Raw genomic sequence first — 16,416 nt, 5'->3', positions numbered from 1 at the left:
TCATAGCCTAAAAATCAAAGGCTGGGAAACAATATTCCATGCAACAAGAACCCAAAATCAAGCAAGAGTAGCTATCCTATTCTCAAAGTGAATTGCAAGTCAAAGCTGATCGAAGAGGCAAAGAAGGACATTACATGTTGGTTAGCAGAAGTGTTTAACAGGAAAAGACAACAATTATAAACATGCACGCATCAACTATGGTACACCCACCTTCATTAAGCAAACTCTAATGGAAGATCAAATAAACTCTAAAAGGATCAAATAAACATCAATACAATTATAGTGGGAGACTTCAGTACCCTTCTATCACAAACAGACAAAACTACTAAACCAAAAAATCAACAAACATCAGAATTGAAACAAAGCTTTGAACAAATGAACTTAATGGATACAGACACAGTGTTACGACAGCAAAGAAAATATGCTTCCTTTTTGGCCACGTGTGGTACTTTCTCCACAACAGACCACGTTAGCTAATAAAGCATGTCTGAGTAGAGGAAGAGAAACAAAATTTTCCAGCCCCTATTATTAGATCACAGTGCAATGAAACTAGAAATCAATACCAAAAGAAACTTCAAAAACATACGGAAATTAAACAGCACACTCTTGAATAATCAGTGGGTCACAGAAAGAAAATCAGGAAAAAATAAGAGAGTTCCTAGAATTAAATGATAATGCCACTACACACAACAACTGTGGGACACAGTGAAAGCCGTCCTGTGAGGGAACTTTATAGCTGTGAACGCCCGCTTTGGAAAAACAGAATGAACACAAATAACTAATGATGCATATCAAGGTCTTAGAAAAACAAGGACAGTCCAAACTCAGAGCTTGTACAAGGAAGGAAATTACAGAGATCAGAGCAAAAAATCAATGAAATGGAGATTAAAAAAACAAAGAATTGGGCCGGAGATTTAGCTCAGCAGTGTAAGTGCCTGCCTGGCACAAAAACAAAGAATGAATCAAAGAGCTGGTCCTTTGAAAAAATAAACAAAATAGAGGAACCCTCAGCTAGTCTTATCAAAACAAAGAAAAGACACAAATTAATGCAACTAGAGATGAAAAAGGCAGTATGACAACAGACACTCCCCAAATCCAGGAAACCATTAGCGACTACAGTGGTACCTCAGCATTTGCCAAAGTTTTGTTTTTGTTGGCAAACTGCATCAGGTGACAGACACAGCCGTAGCCATCTTCCCCCACAGACACAAATGTGGTCCTCTTTCATGGTGCTGCTGGCCTTCACCAATATATCTGCTAAACAACTGGAGAAGTGGGAAGGTTCCGTGGTACATAGAAATTGCCAAAACTGAACCAAAAAGACCTAAAAATCTTGAACAATGTAATAACATGTAATGAAATTGAAGCAGTAATTTTTAAAACCACCAAATAAGAAAAGCCCAGGGCCCAGCGGATTCACAGCCAAATCCTACAGGAACTTCAGGGAACATCTAACACCAATACTCCTCAAAATTTTTAATGAAACCAAGAGGAAAATAGTATTTCGAAAATCATTCTTGGAAGCTAAGGTCATCCTGATTCCCAAAACCAGTCAAGGATCCAACCAAAAAGGAAAACCACAGACCAATATCTTTAATGAACATAGATGCAAAATCCTCAATAATATAATGGCAAACAATACAAAAAATCACCAAAAGATCATACAGCATGACCAAGGGGGTTCATCCTTGGGATGCAAGGATGGCCCCACACGTGCAGATAATAAATGCAATTTATATAAACGGAAACAAGGACAAAAATCACGTGATCATCTCCATAGACACGGAAAAGGCCTTTGACAAAATCCAACATCCACTTATGATACTAAAACACCATGAAGGGTGAGTAGATAACATCTTTCTCTCAGCATAATAAAAGCCACTTGTGACTGACAGCCTGCTAATATCATATTAAATGGAGAGGACTCTAAGCCCCTAAACTGAGGAGCAAGATCAGGATGTCCACTGCCACCACGTGGTTCAGCATGGCCCTGGAAACATTAGCCAGAACAATGAGACAAGAGAAAGAAATTAAAGGACTACAGATAGGAAAGGACAGAGTCAAAACATTATCTGCAGATGACACATCCTTTATGTACAGGACCCAAAAACTCCACCAAAAGATTCCTAGAATCGATAACCAAGTTCAGCAGTGTAGCTGGATACAAAACAAATGCACAAAAATCCACAGCATTCCTAGACACTGGGAATGAGCCCACTGAAAAAGCACTTAGGACAACAGGACCATTCACAATAGCATCAAAAAATCAAATACCAGGCACTGACTTAACTAAGGAAGTGAAAGACTGCTACCATTAAAATCGCTTCATTCTGAAAAAGGAAATTTAAGAGGACATCAGAAAATGGAAAGATAGGGCCAGGCGTGGTGGCACACACCTGTAACCCCAGCACCCAGGAGGCCGAGGCAGGAGGATCACAGCAGGCTTGAGGACAGCCTTGGCCACTTTGAACTACATGGTGAGATTGTCTCAACAAAACAAAACCAAAAAAATGAAAAGATACGCTCTGTTCCTAGGTAGGTCAAATGAATATAGTCAAAATGGCTCTACCTTCAAAACTGACATACAGATTTAATGCAGTCCCAATGAAAATGCCAATGTGTTAGGTATTTTATCTCAGCAAAGAGAAAACTAACCACGACAATAATAAAGTAGTTAACTAGGACTGGGTATGGTGGCACATCTGTAATCCCAGCACCAGGGAAAATGAGGCAGTTTAAAAGCAGTCTAAGCTACAATAGCTAGACCTTGACTCAAAAAACAAGTTACCTAATTTTAAAAAATGCCAACATCATTTCTCACAGAGCTAGAGAAAACAATCCTAAAATTTATATGGAATCAGGAGAGACCCAGTATAGCAAAAGCAACCCTGGGTAGCAAAAACAAAGCAGGTAGCATCATAATCCCAGGCTTCAAGTTATATTATAAAGCAACAGTGACTAAAATAGCATGGTACTGGAAGAAAACAGGTATGAGGATCAATGGAACAGAACAGAAACAACCCCAGGTAATACAGCTCTTTGATCATCAACAAAGGGATCAAAAACACACACTGGGGGGTAGCGTCTTTAATAAACAGTGCTGCAGATTGAATTTAACCCGTATCTCTCACCACGTACTAAACTAAAATAGATAAAAGATCTACATGTTAAACAGAAAACCTAACTACCGGAAGGTAAAATTGGTACAAGTCTGGAGGACACGGTGTAGGCAAGGACTTTTTGACCAGAACGTCAGTAGTGTAAGAAATAATACCGAGAAGCAACAGATGATACCAAATTAAAAAGCTTCTACAGAGCAAAGGAAACAGCCAACAGAGAAAAGAAACAGCCTGCAGGGTGGGAGAAAAAGTGTTGCCAGCTGTTCACAGACAGACGGCATACACCAGAATAGGGAAGTCATAAAACCAGAACCCTTCCCCAGAAAAGCTCAGTCAAAACACGGCAGTGGAAATGGACGGACACTTCTCAGGATGAGTACAGGTGACCCATAAATACAAGAAAACTGCCCGTCACCACCAGTCACTAGAGAAATGCAAATGAGAACTACACAGAAACGCCATTTTATCCCAGAAAGAAGAGCTGTCATCAGAAAATCTAAACATAACAAATAATGGCAAGGATAAGGGGCAGCCGGTGGGAATGTAAACTAGTGCGACCACTGCGGAAATCAGGGTGGAGATTCCTCAAAAAACTAAAAATAGAATTCTAGTCTACCCTTCTATTCCCTTTCTAGGTATCTTCCCAAAGAAGAGAAAATCCTGTTACAGGGATTCAAGCATACCCGTATTCACAGAAGCACAATGTCTAAGTGGTAGATCTTAGAAACAGAGTGCATGTCCATCAGCAGATGTAAGGGAAAGTCAGACCCGGTGGAGTATTATGCTGCCATAGAGAAGGATAGGTGGAGGCATCTGCAGGTGAATGGATGCACCTTGAGGCTATAATATTAATGGAAATAAGTCAGTCATACAAGCTTAAATACTGCACAGAGATACAGCTTATGAAAAGACAAAGACAAAATAGGAGAGAGAGAATAATAGGAAGTAAAGTTCACATACTTTCTCAAAATACACATGTTGTCATTTCAAAAATATTTTAATATATATGCTAGTTTGTTTCTTTCACAATAGTAGTTCATCTTAGGTCACTGAAGAGAAGGTTTTGTGCTATCTGTTTCTCTTTTGTAAGAATGTTTTTGATTTGTATCTTGTATTCTGAGAAACTACTTTGAAGATAATGGTAGAATATTAAATAGTTATTTTCTTATTGTAATGGAATTTTGTATTTTCATAAAATAAAATACTTTATGGGCTCATAAACTGCTGATAATTCTGGTTTGTGACAACATAACTACTATAGAATTTTTGCTTTAAAAGAAAAAGCCTGTCAGGGTGGTACATGCCTGTAATCTCAGCACTCAGGAGGCTGAGGCAGGGAGATCCCTTCAAGTTGAAGGCTCGCCTGGGCAGCTACATAGTGAGGTCAAGGCCAGCCTGAATTAGAAAGAGAGAGAGATCCTATACACAAACAAACACAACAATAGGCGTAGTAGCATGCCTATAATCTCAACACTGGAAGGCTGAGGCAGGATGGTAAATTTGAACCCCGCCTGGACAGTGTACTTACTTATTGAGACCCTGTCTCAAAACAAAAAAAATAAATGAAATAAATAAAATTTTAAAAAGAGCTGGGGATGCAGCTCAGTGTAAAAACCCTGAGTTCAAACCAGTACCACAAAAACAGTAACATTAAGAAACAAAAAAACCTCAAAGACCACTGAATTAATCTTTTAAAGATAAATTCCCCTCATTAAGTGAGAGGATGGATTAGTTTATTTCTGGTCCTCAGACGAGGACAGTTCTCATTGTGATTCTGATTTCTTTCAGAATTCAGCTGGAGCACGAAGCCTGGCCACGGGCAGTTTTCGAGGCCCGCGTACAGCCCGGGCACCAAGAACCTCCCCATCGTGATGGGCGCCCCGCCGGTGCCCTCAGTGCCCGCGAGGACGGACTGGGCGGCCAAGTATGGGGGCCACCGCTAGGGCCAGGACCTCCCGGCCCCCCGGCCATGGCCCCGCAGAGGGCGAGCTCGACCCTGACCCGGGGCAGCGTCCACAGTGGTCCAGTCCTCCGAGTCCTGGAAGAACGACGCGCAGCGGGCACCTCCGAGGGCACAGAGCACCTCCTGTATTGTTCTCCCCTAGAGATGAAACGCTCTTCCCTAGCATCGCGGCCCACCCTGCTGATAAACGGGCCGGACCTTACAAAGTATTGAATAAACTATTTGCCAAAGTATCAAGTATTTGATCGACCACTTACTAGGTAGTCAGTACCCTAAGCAGCTTTATTTAAAAACCTCCACAAAGGGGGTGTCCAGAGTGGCTTTGCTGCAGCCTGGCCTAACCTGTTTGATGTTCCCTGCTGTGCAGTGACCTCTGGGGCCAGGCTCTGCACCCCTAAGATGATGCCAGAGGGACTGTCACTGTCCGTCATTCTTCTGCTTTGAAACTGCGAGATCAGTGACAGCTCCGGCCGGGAGCAGACTCATCCTCAGAAACAAACGTGTGTGTGACCCGAGCAGAACCCAGTGACGCCGTGGACCTCACAGCAGCGGGTTCCCTGTGACTGCCAGACCAGTGGCTAAGAAACCTGGCTCACTCAACTTGGGAATACCGTGTCCCAGTGTCCCCGGCCACACAGCAGCCACAGAGATGAGTGTGCCAGCTGGACCCCAAGGCAAAGCCCTCTGCTCCAGCCTGCTGGGACGCCCAGTTCTGCTCGGAGCTCAGGCCCCCGCCCGCCTCAGCGGTGCGCTCTTCAATAAATTTATCCCATCCTTTTTCTTAGTTTTATTCCTCTGTTCGTGTTTAAAATCGACTCGGAACCTAGGACTCTTTGTCTTTACGGATGGGGCCTGAGTACTGTGCATTCTTGGAAGGAAGGGTAATGTCACCAACTGTGATGCTTTTGTGTGTTATGACTTGGTACCAAAGGCTGAGGTGACACATATCTTCTCGTGGGCATTGTCACAGGCAGGCAGTAAAATTCCTGTGTGCAGAGGGGTCAGATGTTCAGAATTCACGTGTTAAAGTCTAAGACTGATTTATCCTTGCAGAAATGGGGTATTTGTACAGTTTTAATGTCTCAAAACTTATAATTCTTTGTATTTTTCCTTGGAAAACTGTGAATATTTAAATAAATATAGCTAATTAATCTTTCCTTTACCTTTATTTTTTTTTTACCCTGAAGCTTGGTGTTTTAACCAGTTGATTTATTTTTTTGGTGGCATCTTTGGGTTTGTGGAAATATTCATCAAAAGGGAGAGAGAGAGAGAGAGAGAGAGAGAGAGAGAGAGAGAGAGAGAGAGAGCTGGTGTGGTAGCAAAGACCATCTTGGCACTTGGGAGGCTGAGGCAGGAGGATTGCCACAAATTCAAGGCCAGCCCCGGCTACATAGTGAATTGAAGGCCAGTCTGAGCTTCAAAGTGAGACTCTGTCTTAAAAAAAAAGTACAAAGAGTTCCACAGAGAACCCCTCATCCCACCCTGATTTTCCCTACCAACATCTTGCATTCCCAGATTGATTTGTTACACCCAGAAGCCAGTATCCATACATGTTACAGTCTCATTACAGTATCATGTAGGGTGCTGTTACTGCCCCCAAAATCTCTCAGCCTCTAGCAACCACTGATTTATTGATTGTTTCCAATAATTATTCTATTTCCAGAATCTCAGAGGGTCGGGATCATCGGTGTGTGATCTTGTCACAGGGCTTCCTTCCCCCCGCGGTGTGCACCCACAGGTCCTCCATGTCCCTTTCAGCTTGCAGCTCACTTTTTAAAAAATTTACTTAAGAGAAAAAAAGACACAGAAAAGAAAAAAATCAAAAGAGACAAACCACAACAAACCCAAAGCAGTAGCAGTACAGGTTTACAAAACAAAGTGATTGGACTTTGACAATGGTTGTAATATTGCATACTTACCTCCAAAAGGGCTGCTTAGATTACCAGATACAGACATGCAAAACTGATCTGATCATGTGAGTATGAACTGTTCTTTTTCAGTAGCTAATACTGTTAGTAGTATAGTCATTTTAGCTATCTTATGAACACACAAATTCATGTCTTTCCCTTTCCCCTTCCTTCCCTCTATTCCCCACCCCACTCACTTGTCCTCTGTGAGCAGTTTCTTACCCTTACACAGTGTGTACTGCAGATTTTGGATCGTATATACTCTTTCGGTTTCTTACACTAGGGAGACAATACGGTATTTACACATGTGAATTTGATTTATTTCACTTATGACTGTGGTCTCAAGTTGTGTCCATTTACTTATGGAATCTTTTTTTATAACTGAGTAATACTCCGCTGTATAAAAACAGCACGTCTTTTTTATCCATTCCTGATGGGCACTTGGGTCGTTTCCACGATTTGGCTATTACAAATTGTGTTGCTGTAAACATGGGCACATATATTGCTGTGATATGTTTTTAATTCTTCTGGGAAGATACCCAGAAGGGGAATAGCTGGGTTGAATGGGACCTCCACACCTAGTTTTTTGGAGTCTCCACACTGATTTCCACAGTGGTGGCACCAGTCTACACTCCCAACAGTGGAGAAGGGTTCCTCTTTCCCCACAGCCCCTCCAGCATTTATTATTGATTGATTGATTGATTGATTGATTGATCCTGGCCATTCTTTCTGGAGTGAGATGGAATCTCAGTGTGGTTTTAACTTGCATTTCCCGAATGACCACTGATGTTGAACATTGTTTCATATATTTATTTGCCATTTGCATTTCTTCATCTGAGAACTGTTTATTCATCTCAGATGCCCATTTTTAGACTGGGTCCTTAAATTGGGGGGGCCAGATTTCTTTTTTTTAGTTCTTTATATGTTCTAGGTAGAAGCCCTTTGTCTAAGGGACAGTTGGCTAAGGTATTTTCCCACTTTGTAGGTTTTCTTTTCACTCTGTTGGAGATTTCTTTTGACATGGAAAAACTTTTTAATAAGATGAGATTCCAGTTGTTGATTCTGGGAAGTATTTCCCATGCAGTTGATTTTTGTTCATGAATTCTCTGCCTACTTTTATGTCATCAACATTTTTGCCTACTTTGTCTTTCAGCAGATTTAGTGTTTTAGATCTTTGATCCATTTTGATTTTAGTACACGGTGATAGACATGGGTCTAGTTTAAGTTTTTGGCATATGGAGAGCTAGTTTTTCCAGCACCACTTATTAGAGAGGCTATCCTAGGGCTGGGGATTTAGCTCAGCAGCATAAATGCCTGCCTTGCAAGCATGCAGTTGCGAGTTCGATCCCTGGTACCCATAAAAAACAAAAAACAAAAACAATAGAGAGGCTATCCTTCTTCCAGTGTCAATTTTTGGCCTCATCAAAGATGAGTGGCTGAGTGTGTTTGTAGTTGTGGCTGTATCTTCTAACCTATTCCACTGATCTTCAGGTCTGTTTTTATTCCAGTACCATGCTGATTTTTTCACAGTAGCTTCATAATATAATTTCAAGTCAGGGATTGTGATGCCTCTTGCCTTACCTTTGTTACCCAGCATTGCCTTTGATATTCTAGGTCTCTTTTGATTCCAGATGAATTTTAGGGATGATTTCTCTAGATCCATAAGGTATGCAAATGGTATTTTTATTGGAATTCAGCTTGCAACTTACTTTTCTTTTGGTGGTACCAGGGATTGAACTCACGACCTCAGGCTTGCCAGGCAGGCACTTAGGCCACTGAGCTAAATCCCAGCCCCTGCAACTTACTTTCAACACTGAATAATATTTCGCCGTACAGGGTTCCCCCACTTATCAACTGAAGGACATCAAGTTAGGGCCTTTGAATAAAGCTGCTGTGAACATTTGCATGTTTTTATGGGGATGCCTGCTGGCAGCATACTTGGGGAACTACTAAGCACGACTGCTGGGTGTATGGGAAAGTGTTTGGTCTTGTGAGGACCTGCCAACCTGTCCTGCGGCGTGGCCGGCCCATCTGTCTCCCCCAGCGATGAGCGAGGGTCGATGAGCGAGGGTCGCTCTCCTCAGCACCCTCTCCAGCCTTCGGTGGCCCTGGTGGAGTGGGCCAATCTCCCAAGCCTGTGAGGTCCCTGGCTGCTGGTCTCACTTGGGGTTCCCTGGTGACAGAACACGGGGTGTCCCTGGGGTGCCTACCGGCCACCTGCATGTCATCTTGGGTTAAGCAGCTGTTCCAAACTTTTGCCCATTTTTAAACTGGGGCATTTCTTTTCCAACCGTTGAGTAAGGCCTGTGTCTTGTCTTTATTCCCTGGTGTGTTTGGCGGAGCAGGAGTTGTAATGTGGATGAATTTCAACTTTGTATTGTTCTCTCAGGGACAGGACTTTTGAGGTTCTATGTAGAACATCTTCACCAAACAAGGTTACCCGTTACTTTTCCTGGATCGCCATGTAAGGTTTTTCTTTTTTTTGTATTACCAGTACCAGGGATCGAACTCATGACCACGCGCTTGCTTGCAAGGCAAGTACTTATGCCGCTGAGCTAAATCCCCAGCCCTGCCATGCAAGGTTTTTATATTTATGCTTTTCACTGATAGGAATGGATCTGTGGTCCACTTTAAGCCAATTTTTGTAACTGCTGTAAGTTCCGTGTCTTCATCTGCACCTTTCAGGGCAGCGTCCAGTGCTCTGGCACCACGTGTTGAAGAGACTGACCCTCGGCACCGGGCTGGCTTGCTGCTCGGAGAGGTCAGCCGAGTGCACTCAGGTAGCTCCGTCCTCCACTCTTCACTCTGTCCAGCTGTTTGTCCTCTGGCTGATACCACACTGTGGGGATTATTGTCGCCTGTGTCAGTCCTCCAACTTTGTTCTCTTCCCCAATACTGTACTGGCTGTTACAGGCTTTTCACCTCTCCGTGTAGACTCCAGAATCAGTTTGTCAGACTGGGTGTGGTGGCACATGCCTGTAAACCCAGCTCCCTGGGAGGCTGAGGCAGGAGACCATAGATTCAAACCCAGCCAGGGCAATTTAACGGCTTGGCAAGACTCAGTATCAAAAAAATAAAAGGACTAGGAATGTAACTCAGTGGTAGAGCGCCCCGGATCCCATCCCCAGTACTGAAAACAAAATCAGCTTGTCGATATCTACAACATAATCTCCCCTGTGGTGCTGACTGGATTGGTGCTGAATCTTGATGAGGCCGGGGAGACCTTCTTATCCCTGTACATGGCATTTCTCTGCATTGATTTAGGTCTTCTTTATGGTTTTCACCAGTTTTATAGTTTTCTTATGTATTTTGTTAAATTTATATATAAGCATTGGATTTGTGGATATGATGCAAATGTAAATAGTATCGTGTTTCTAATTTCAAATTTCACTGGTTCATTATTTTCATTGTTTCTTTTTTGAGACAGGATCTCACCGCGCAGTTCAGGCTGGCCTTGAACTTACCATGTAGCCTAGGCTGGCCTCGAACTCGAGGCGCTCCTCCCACCTCAGCCTCCCGAGTGCTGTACACCATCACGCCCAGCTTCATTTTATACTTTAATGGTTGCTATAATCATCTATTAGTTCCAGCAGTTTCTTGGTTGATTCTTTGGTACTTTTACAGATGTTCAAATTATCTCCAAGCAGAAACAGTTTCATCTTTTCCTTGATCAGTACACATTCCCTCATCCATTCATTGCAGTGCTGGGGACTGACCTTGGGCCGTGTATATGCTTGGCGAGCACTCTACCACTGAGCTGTATCCCCAGAACTTTTTAAAAATTTTGTTATGTTGCCTAAACTGGCCTGAAGCTTGGCATACTTCTGCCTCAGCCTCCCAAGTGGCTGGGATTACAGGCAGACACCACCACACCTAGCTTCCATTTCTTGAGCCATCAGCTAGAACTTCCAGGACAGTGTTAACTAGGACTGTGAGGCCGGGAGTCCTTGACTTGGTCCTGATGTTCTGAGGACCTGATCTTGCCCTCTTAAGATGATGTTAGCTGAAGGGCTTTATCCATTTGAGAATGTGTCTGTCTATTCCCCGCTTGCTGGGTGTTTTTGTTATAAGTAGGTGTGAAATTCTGTCAAATCATTTTTCTGCAAATCACTGATGTGATTTTTCTTTAGTTGGTTGATGTGTTAGGTTCTACTAACTTAATTTCAAATATTACAAAAACCTTACATATTGCCAGAAATTGCACTTGGTTGTGGTATACAATGTATACACTGCGAGATTTGATTTCCTGACATTTTGTTGTACATTTTTCATCCATGTCTTCTGAATACTGAGACAGAAAACATGTGCCTATTATTAATTGATGAGCTGATGAAAACCACATGCAGGTATATGGGAGCTCATGAAAGTTATTGTGGTTTTTGGTCCATACAAAAGTTTCAGCCAGGTGTGGTGGCTCATACCTGTGAACCCAGAGCTCACGAGACTGAGGCAGGAGGATGTCCAGGAATTGAGGCCAGCCTGGGCTACAAAGGGCAGCCTGAACTATATAGCAAAACCCTGTCTCAAAAAAAAAAAAAAACAAAAAATAAAAGAAATTGCAAGTGAACAAAAGTTTCCACTGGGTGTGCTGGCACACACCTGTAATCCCTGCTTTCAGGAGGCTGAGGCAAGGGGATCACTGTGAGTTTGAGACCAGCCTGGGCTGCAAAGTGAGCTCATGGCAGCCTGAACTGTATAGTGAGAACCTGCCTCAAAAAAAAAAAGCTTCTAAGATAACACACAAAAGCAAATATTAAAAGCCTCATATATACAGCAAAAGTTTATCATAAATACAGAAAGAAAACATATAATCAAAGTGTATTTCTGACAATAGATCAAGACACATAAAACAAATATATAAAGACTTGAATAACAGTAAATAAAGGACTCAGTGTGAATAGCAACCAGTAAGAAAAGGGCTCTTAGTGTTCTTTGACATCTGTAACATCTGTAAATACGTGACCCTATATTAAGCCACCAAGAAAGTATCAAATTCTCAAATGTGGACATGTGGAAGCCACATTTTCTTTCAATTGTGCAACAAGACTAGAGTAAAGCAATAACATTTATTCACTTAAAAATTCAACGGCAGCTGGGCATGGTGGCACATATCTGTGGACCAGCGCTCTGGAAGGCTGAGGCAGGAGGACGGAGCCCAGCTTGGCAACTGAGCAGGACACTGTCTCAAAAAACAAGCAAGCAAACCAGCAAAGATTTTCGGATGGTCAGCCTGTAGTACATACAATAGTTAAAAAAGGGGGGAGTCATTTTCCTGTCCCCACAGAATATATCCTAGAGACAGACATTAAACACACAGGAAAGTTGTGCTTGCAAATTATGATGGGTGCTATTAAGAAAAAAACTCAAGATGTTATAAAGACACCAGAGGAGGAATATAATGTAGTGAGAGGCCACTACCTGGTTTTATTTTGTTTGTTTGGTACCAGGGTTCAAACTCACCGCCTCAGCTTCGAGGCAGGCGCTTATGCCACAGAGCTATAACCCTGCCCTACTACAAGGTTTTCATCGTTCTTAGTCCATTTATTCTTAAAATCCAGTACGCCTCCGACTGCAGTATACAGGAGGAAGCACAGGACCAAAGCATAAAAATAAGGAGCCCGGGTAGACTTTTTTCTTCCTGCCTCCCTCCTTCCTTCGTTTTTGGGTTACTGGGGATTGACCTCAGGACCCTCACACTGAACTTCGTCTCAGGCATTTTTTACTTTTCAACAAGCTCTTGCTAAATTGCCCGGGCTGGGCTTGAATTTGTGATTCTCCTGCCTCAGCCTCCCAGAGTGCTGAGATTACAGGTAAACACCACCACACCAGTTTACTAGATGATTAAAGAACCAAGCCAAAAGGTTTAGAATCGGGATATTAGTTGTGATAAAGGAGAGAACTGATTGAGATATTGAAAGGAAGCTATTCATTTTTGGTAATGTAAGTTTTTACTTGCTTATCTTGGATTTGCTGGGTTTAAAAATGTTTCACTAAACTGGGTGCGGAGGCGCACCCCTATGATCCCACCACTGGGTAGCTGAGCCAGGAAGCTCACGGCGAGTTGGAGGCCAGCTGGAACAGCGTGCAGAGATGCTGTCTCAACGCTTCTTTCCCCGCAGAAAAGCTGTCCTGCGACCCAGACAGGAGACTCCACGGCCCCACGATTCAGAGAAGTTTAAGTGCCAGTCCCAGCTTGCTGCAGAGCTCAGAGAGACATTTAACTCAGCCAAAGTTCATCCCTCAACCGCTGCACCCCGCAGGCGGTGTCAGGAAGGAACAGCCTCTGCTCCCGCCCCTCCCCCACAGGCCTCCCTTCCCTCCCCGACCAGCCCGGCCCGCAGCCCCGCTCGCGGGAAGGTCCCCCAACCCCCGCAACCAGGCCGGCTGGGGCGCCACCTGCCTCCCAAGGCCAGACCCCAGTACAGATTTCAGAGTTCCCAGTCGCTCTCCTCCATGATTTATTCCTAACCCAATGCAATGGGACGCAGACCTTCCAACTAACTAGCTGTAGTCAGGATTGCAAGGAAAACAATTCACAGCATTATTTTATAGTAGTCACCCAAAGAGTCAAACACGAAAAGTGCACACACGGAAGACCCCAAAGAACCCAGCTGAGGCCCGGATCCCACAGCAACGTCCTGCAGGAGTCCAGCTGAAGACCTAGAGCCCAGGACAACAACGCAAGCAAGCCTGATTGTGGATCTGCACGGGAAGGTCCAGAGGTCAGCTGTGGGAGCTGCAAGTCCTCCAGCCAGCAGGGGGAAGGAGCTGTGCCGGCAGGCGGAGGGATCTGCGCTGGGGCGAGGAAGTGACCCCAAAGGCAGGCCCAGGACCCCGGAGGAGTCCCGCAGCATCCTCAGGACAGTGAGGTCCCCAGTCCTCCAAGGATAAGGACACCCAGTTCACATCAGGAAAGAAAGTGGACAAGCCCCTCCAGGAGAGGCCCTGGTAACAGTCCTCAGGGGGGCCCTCCACACCCAGCACCATGCCAATTCAGTTCAGCTGGTGTATAAATTGACTACCTGTTGTCAATCCACCACACGAGTATATTTTTCCCCCCTTTTATGTTTTTTAATATATTAAAAAAAACTACCAACCTTGTGATTAGTGTTTAAAAAGGATTCACATTTCTCAAGGAATGAATTTTATAAACAATCCTACAGTGAAAGGGAAAGAGTGTCTTGATACATAAAAGTTTTAAGATTTAAAAATTTTTAAATGAGAAAAATGTTAACAGCAAATTCTTTTCAGTGTTCAAACAAAAACCAACTTGTACGTTTCCATAATAAAATGTCCTGGGTACACGTCTTGGGCACTCAGAATGTGTTAAAATTTCTAAAGTCTGAGTGAAAGAAGCAGCACATAAAGACTTTGTGAATTGTTTTTTCCAAAAAGAACGTTTTCAGTAAAATATTTTACCATCTTAGTATGCATTGGTATTTTTGTTCCTCCTGAAAAGGGAATTTACATTAATACTGTAATTTTCTATGTACAATTATACATGTACAGATATTTCACATACAGATACTTAACTTCCTGAGTGACCAATCATACATCAAACGTGATTTAATGAGAAATATCTAAAATTTTAATACAAAATAGCATGTGTACATTTATACTTGTAGGGTAAAGTTACAAAGAGTATGTCACAGAATTCGTACTTAAAATTCTCTAAGTTAACCAAAATGATTTATCCCAACAACCAATAACTTTCTGAAACTTTTAATAAAACAAATTACTCAAAAATATACTAATTTATCAACAACATATAGGCAGCCATCTGAGACTATTAATTTAGACTTCCTACACACACCAAAACTGGATTCACTTAGCACAAAATTTGTTGCAGTGCTAAGAATTAAAGTATTTGCTTTATAATACAACCATCTACAAGCTCTGATCAAAGCATATGAGAATGTTTAGATTTTAAAAATGTGTTACACTAAGATATGCTGCCATCAGGGCATTATATTGATGACTTTTACTATAAATTTTTCAGAATTTAAACACTGTATTATATTTTAATCATGCCTTGTGTTACGGATTAAGAACTGGTGGGGATCTAGCTCAGTGGCATAAGAACCTGCCTTGCAAGCAGGCGGTTGTGAGTTCGATCCCCGGTACCGATAAAAAAAAAAAAAAGAACTGGTGGTCAACTTACCACCAGCTGGATTACATCAGCGCAGGGCACTGAGCGAAGATATTCCACCTGAGAAAAGTTGTGATAAATAGATGGACAAGAAGGGAAGTGTTGGAGCTGGGGATTTAGCTTAGCGGCATAAGCACCTTGCACGCAGGCAGTCGTGAGTTCGATCCCTGGTACCCATAAAAATGAAAAAGACAAAAAAAAAAAAAAACAGGGAGGTGTTGAGGGTGGAGGCATTGTGGGTTCTATGAGTTGCTGTGTGAGCCATTGGTTCTCCTGGAGAAGCTCTGGTCCTCACATCAAGCATTGCTTCCTGGCTCTGGAGGGGAAGACATGTGCTGCTTGGTCTCCAGGATGAATTCATCACGCTGCTTCCTGGCATGTCCCCGACTGTGCTTGGAAGAGGAGGAGCTCAGGGCCTCTGTGTGGCTGAGGACGGCTGTGGTCAGGATAGCCCCGGTCTTTGTTGTGAGTGTGACTTCTCGGCTCCAGCGTAGAACCCTCATCCCACCAGCACAGCTCCTTCATCCTGCTGGCATGGACTTTCTGGCTTCCATCACTGACCTTTGGGCCTTCCTGGCACGAATCCATAAAACAGCTGGTGTGATTCCTTCTTGTGGGCTCTAGACCTCCAGTTGGACTCATGGGAGGCATTGCCATGAGCTCTGGGTTTTCATCTGGACTCATGTGGGACATTGCTGTGGGATTTAGGCCCTTGGCTAAATATTCTATGTCTTTGGTGTTGTGGATAGATTTCCTGCATTTTCCTGGGTTAACTCCTGGTGACTATTATAAAAATAATTTTATAAACTCCATGTCTTGATCCAATTGTTCTCTGTGTACAACCCCTGAGTACAACACCTTGTATACAGTTCACTCTTCTGAAGCTGTTTAAATGATTCGGAACTTTCTTTTGCATAAAACCCTTTCCTCTTCATGACATCCTGAGTGGAGTCATCGCTGTGATTGTACCTGCACGTCTGGGTCTAGAAGCCTTTGAACTTGTTCACTGGAGGAATCTGGGAAGGTCTGGGGATGCAGCTTAGAGAAGCCTCAGAATACAGTAAAGCAGAGCCTAATCAGCTGACCAAATGATGACAGGAAAGCAGGTGTAAAAGCCAGGCTCAGGTCTCAGCTGAGAACAAGAACTCCATTGGCATTGGATTAGGGGCATGTGTGTTACTCTGATAGAAAAAATTTTCTACATCTCATCCATGTCCTAAAACTCTGCAGGAGACTATGGGTAGAGGACTAATTAATCTAGCAGAGGAAATTTCAAGA

The 16,416-nt window shown here is 43.1% G+C and overlaps 1 protein-coding gene across 5 annotated transcripts in view; it reads left to right on the top strand.

Moving 5' to 3' along the window:
- The window catches only part of Mak (male germ cell associated kinase), a 56,963-nt gene extending 50,724 nt beyond the window's left edge, over positions 1-6,239 (top strand). For all 5 annotated transcript variants that reach the window (XM_063259872.1, XM_013151350.3, XM_063259873.1 and 2 more), the window contains one exon: positions 4,908-6,239. In XM_063259872.1, the coding sequence (XP_063115942.1) occupies positions 4,908-5,062 (155 nt within the window). In that variant the 3' untranslated portion in view covers positions 5,063-6,239. The remainder of the gene's footprint in view (positions 1-4,907) is intronic.
- Positions 6,240-16,416: the final 10,177 nt, after the last annotated feature.

The sequence above is a fragment of the Cavia porcellus genome, unplaced genomic scaffold (genome assembly GCF_034190915.1).
Source record: "Cavia porcellus strain 051 isolate PalLab524CR breed Dunkin Hartley unplaced genomic scaffold, mCavPor4.1 scaffold_13, whole genome shotgun sequence".
In the NCBI taxonomy this organism is placed as follows: Eukaryota; Metazoa; Chordata; class Mammalia; order Rodentia; family Caviidae; genus Cavia; species Cavia porcellus.
Note: the sequence above shows the minus strand (reverse complement) of the source record. Positions and strands in the feature narration are given on the sequence as shown.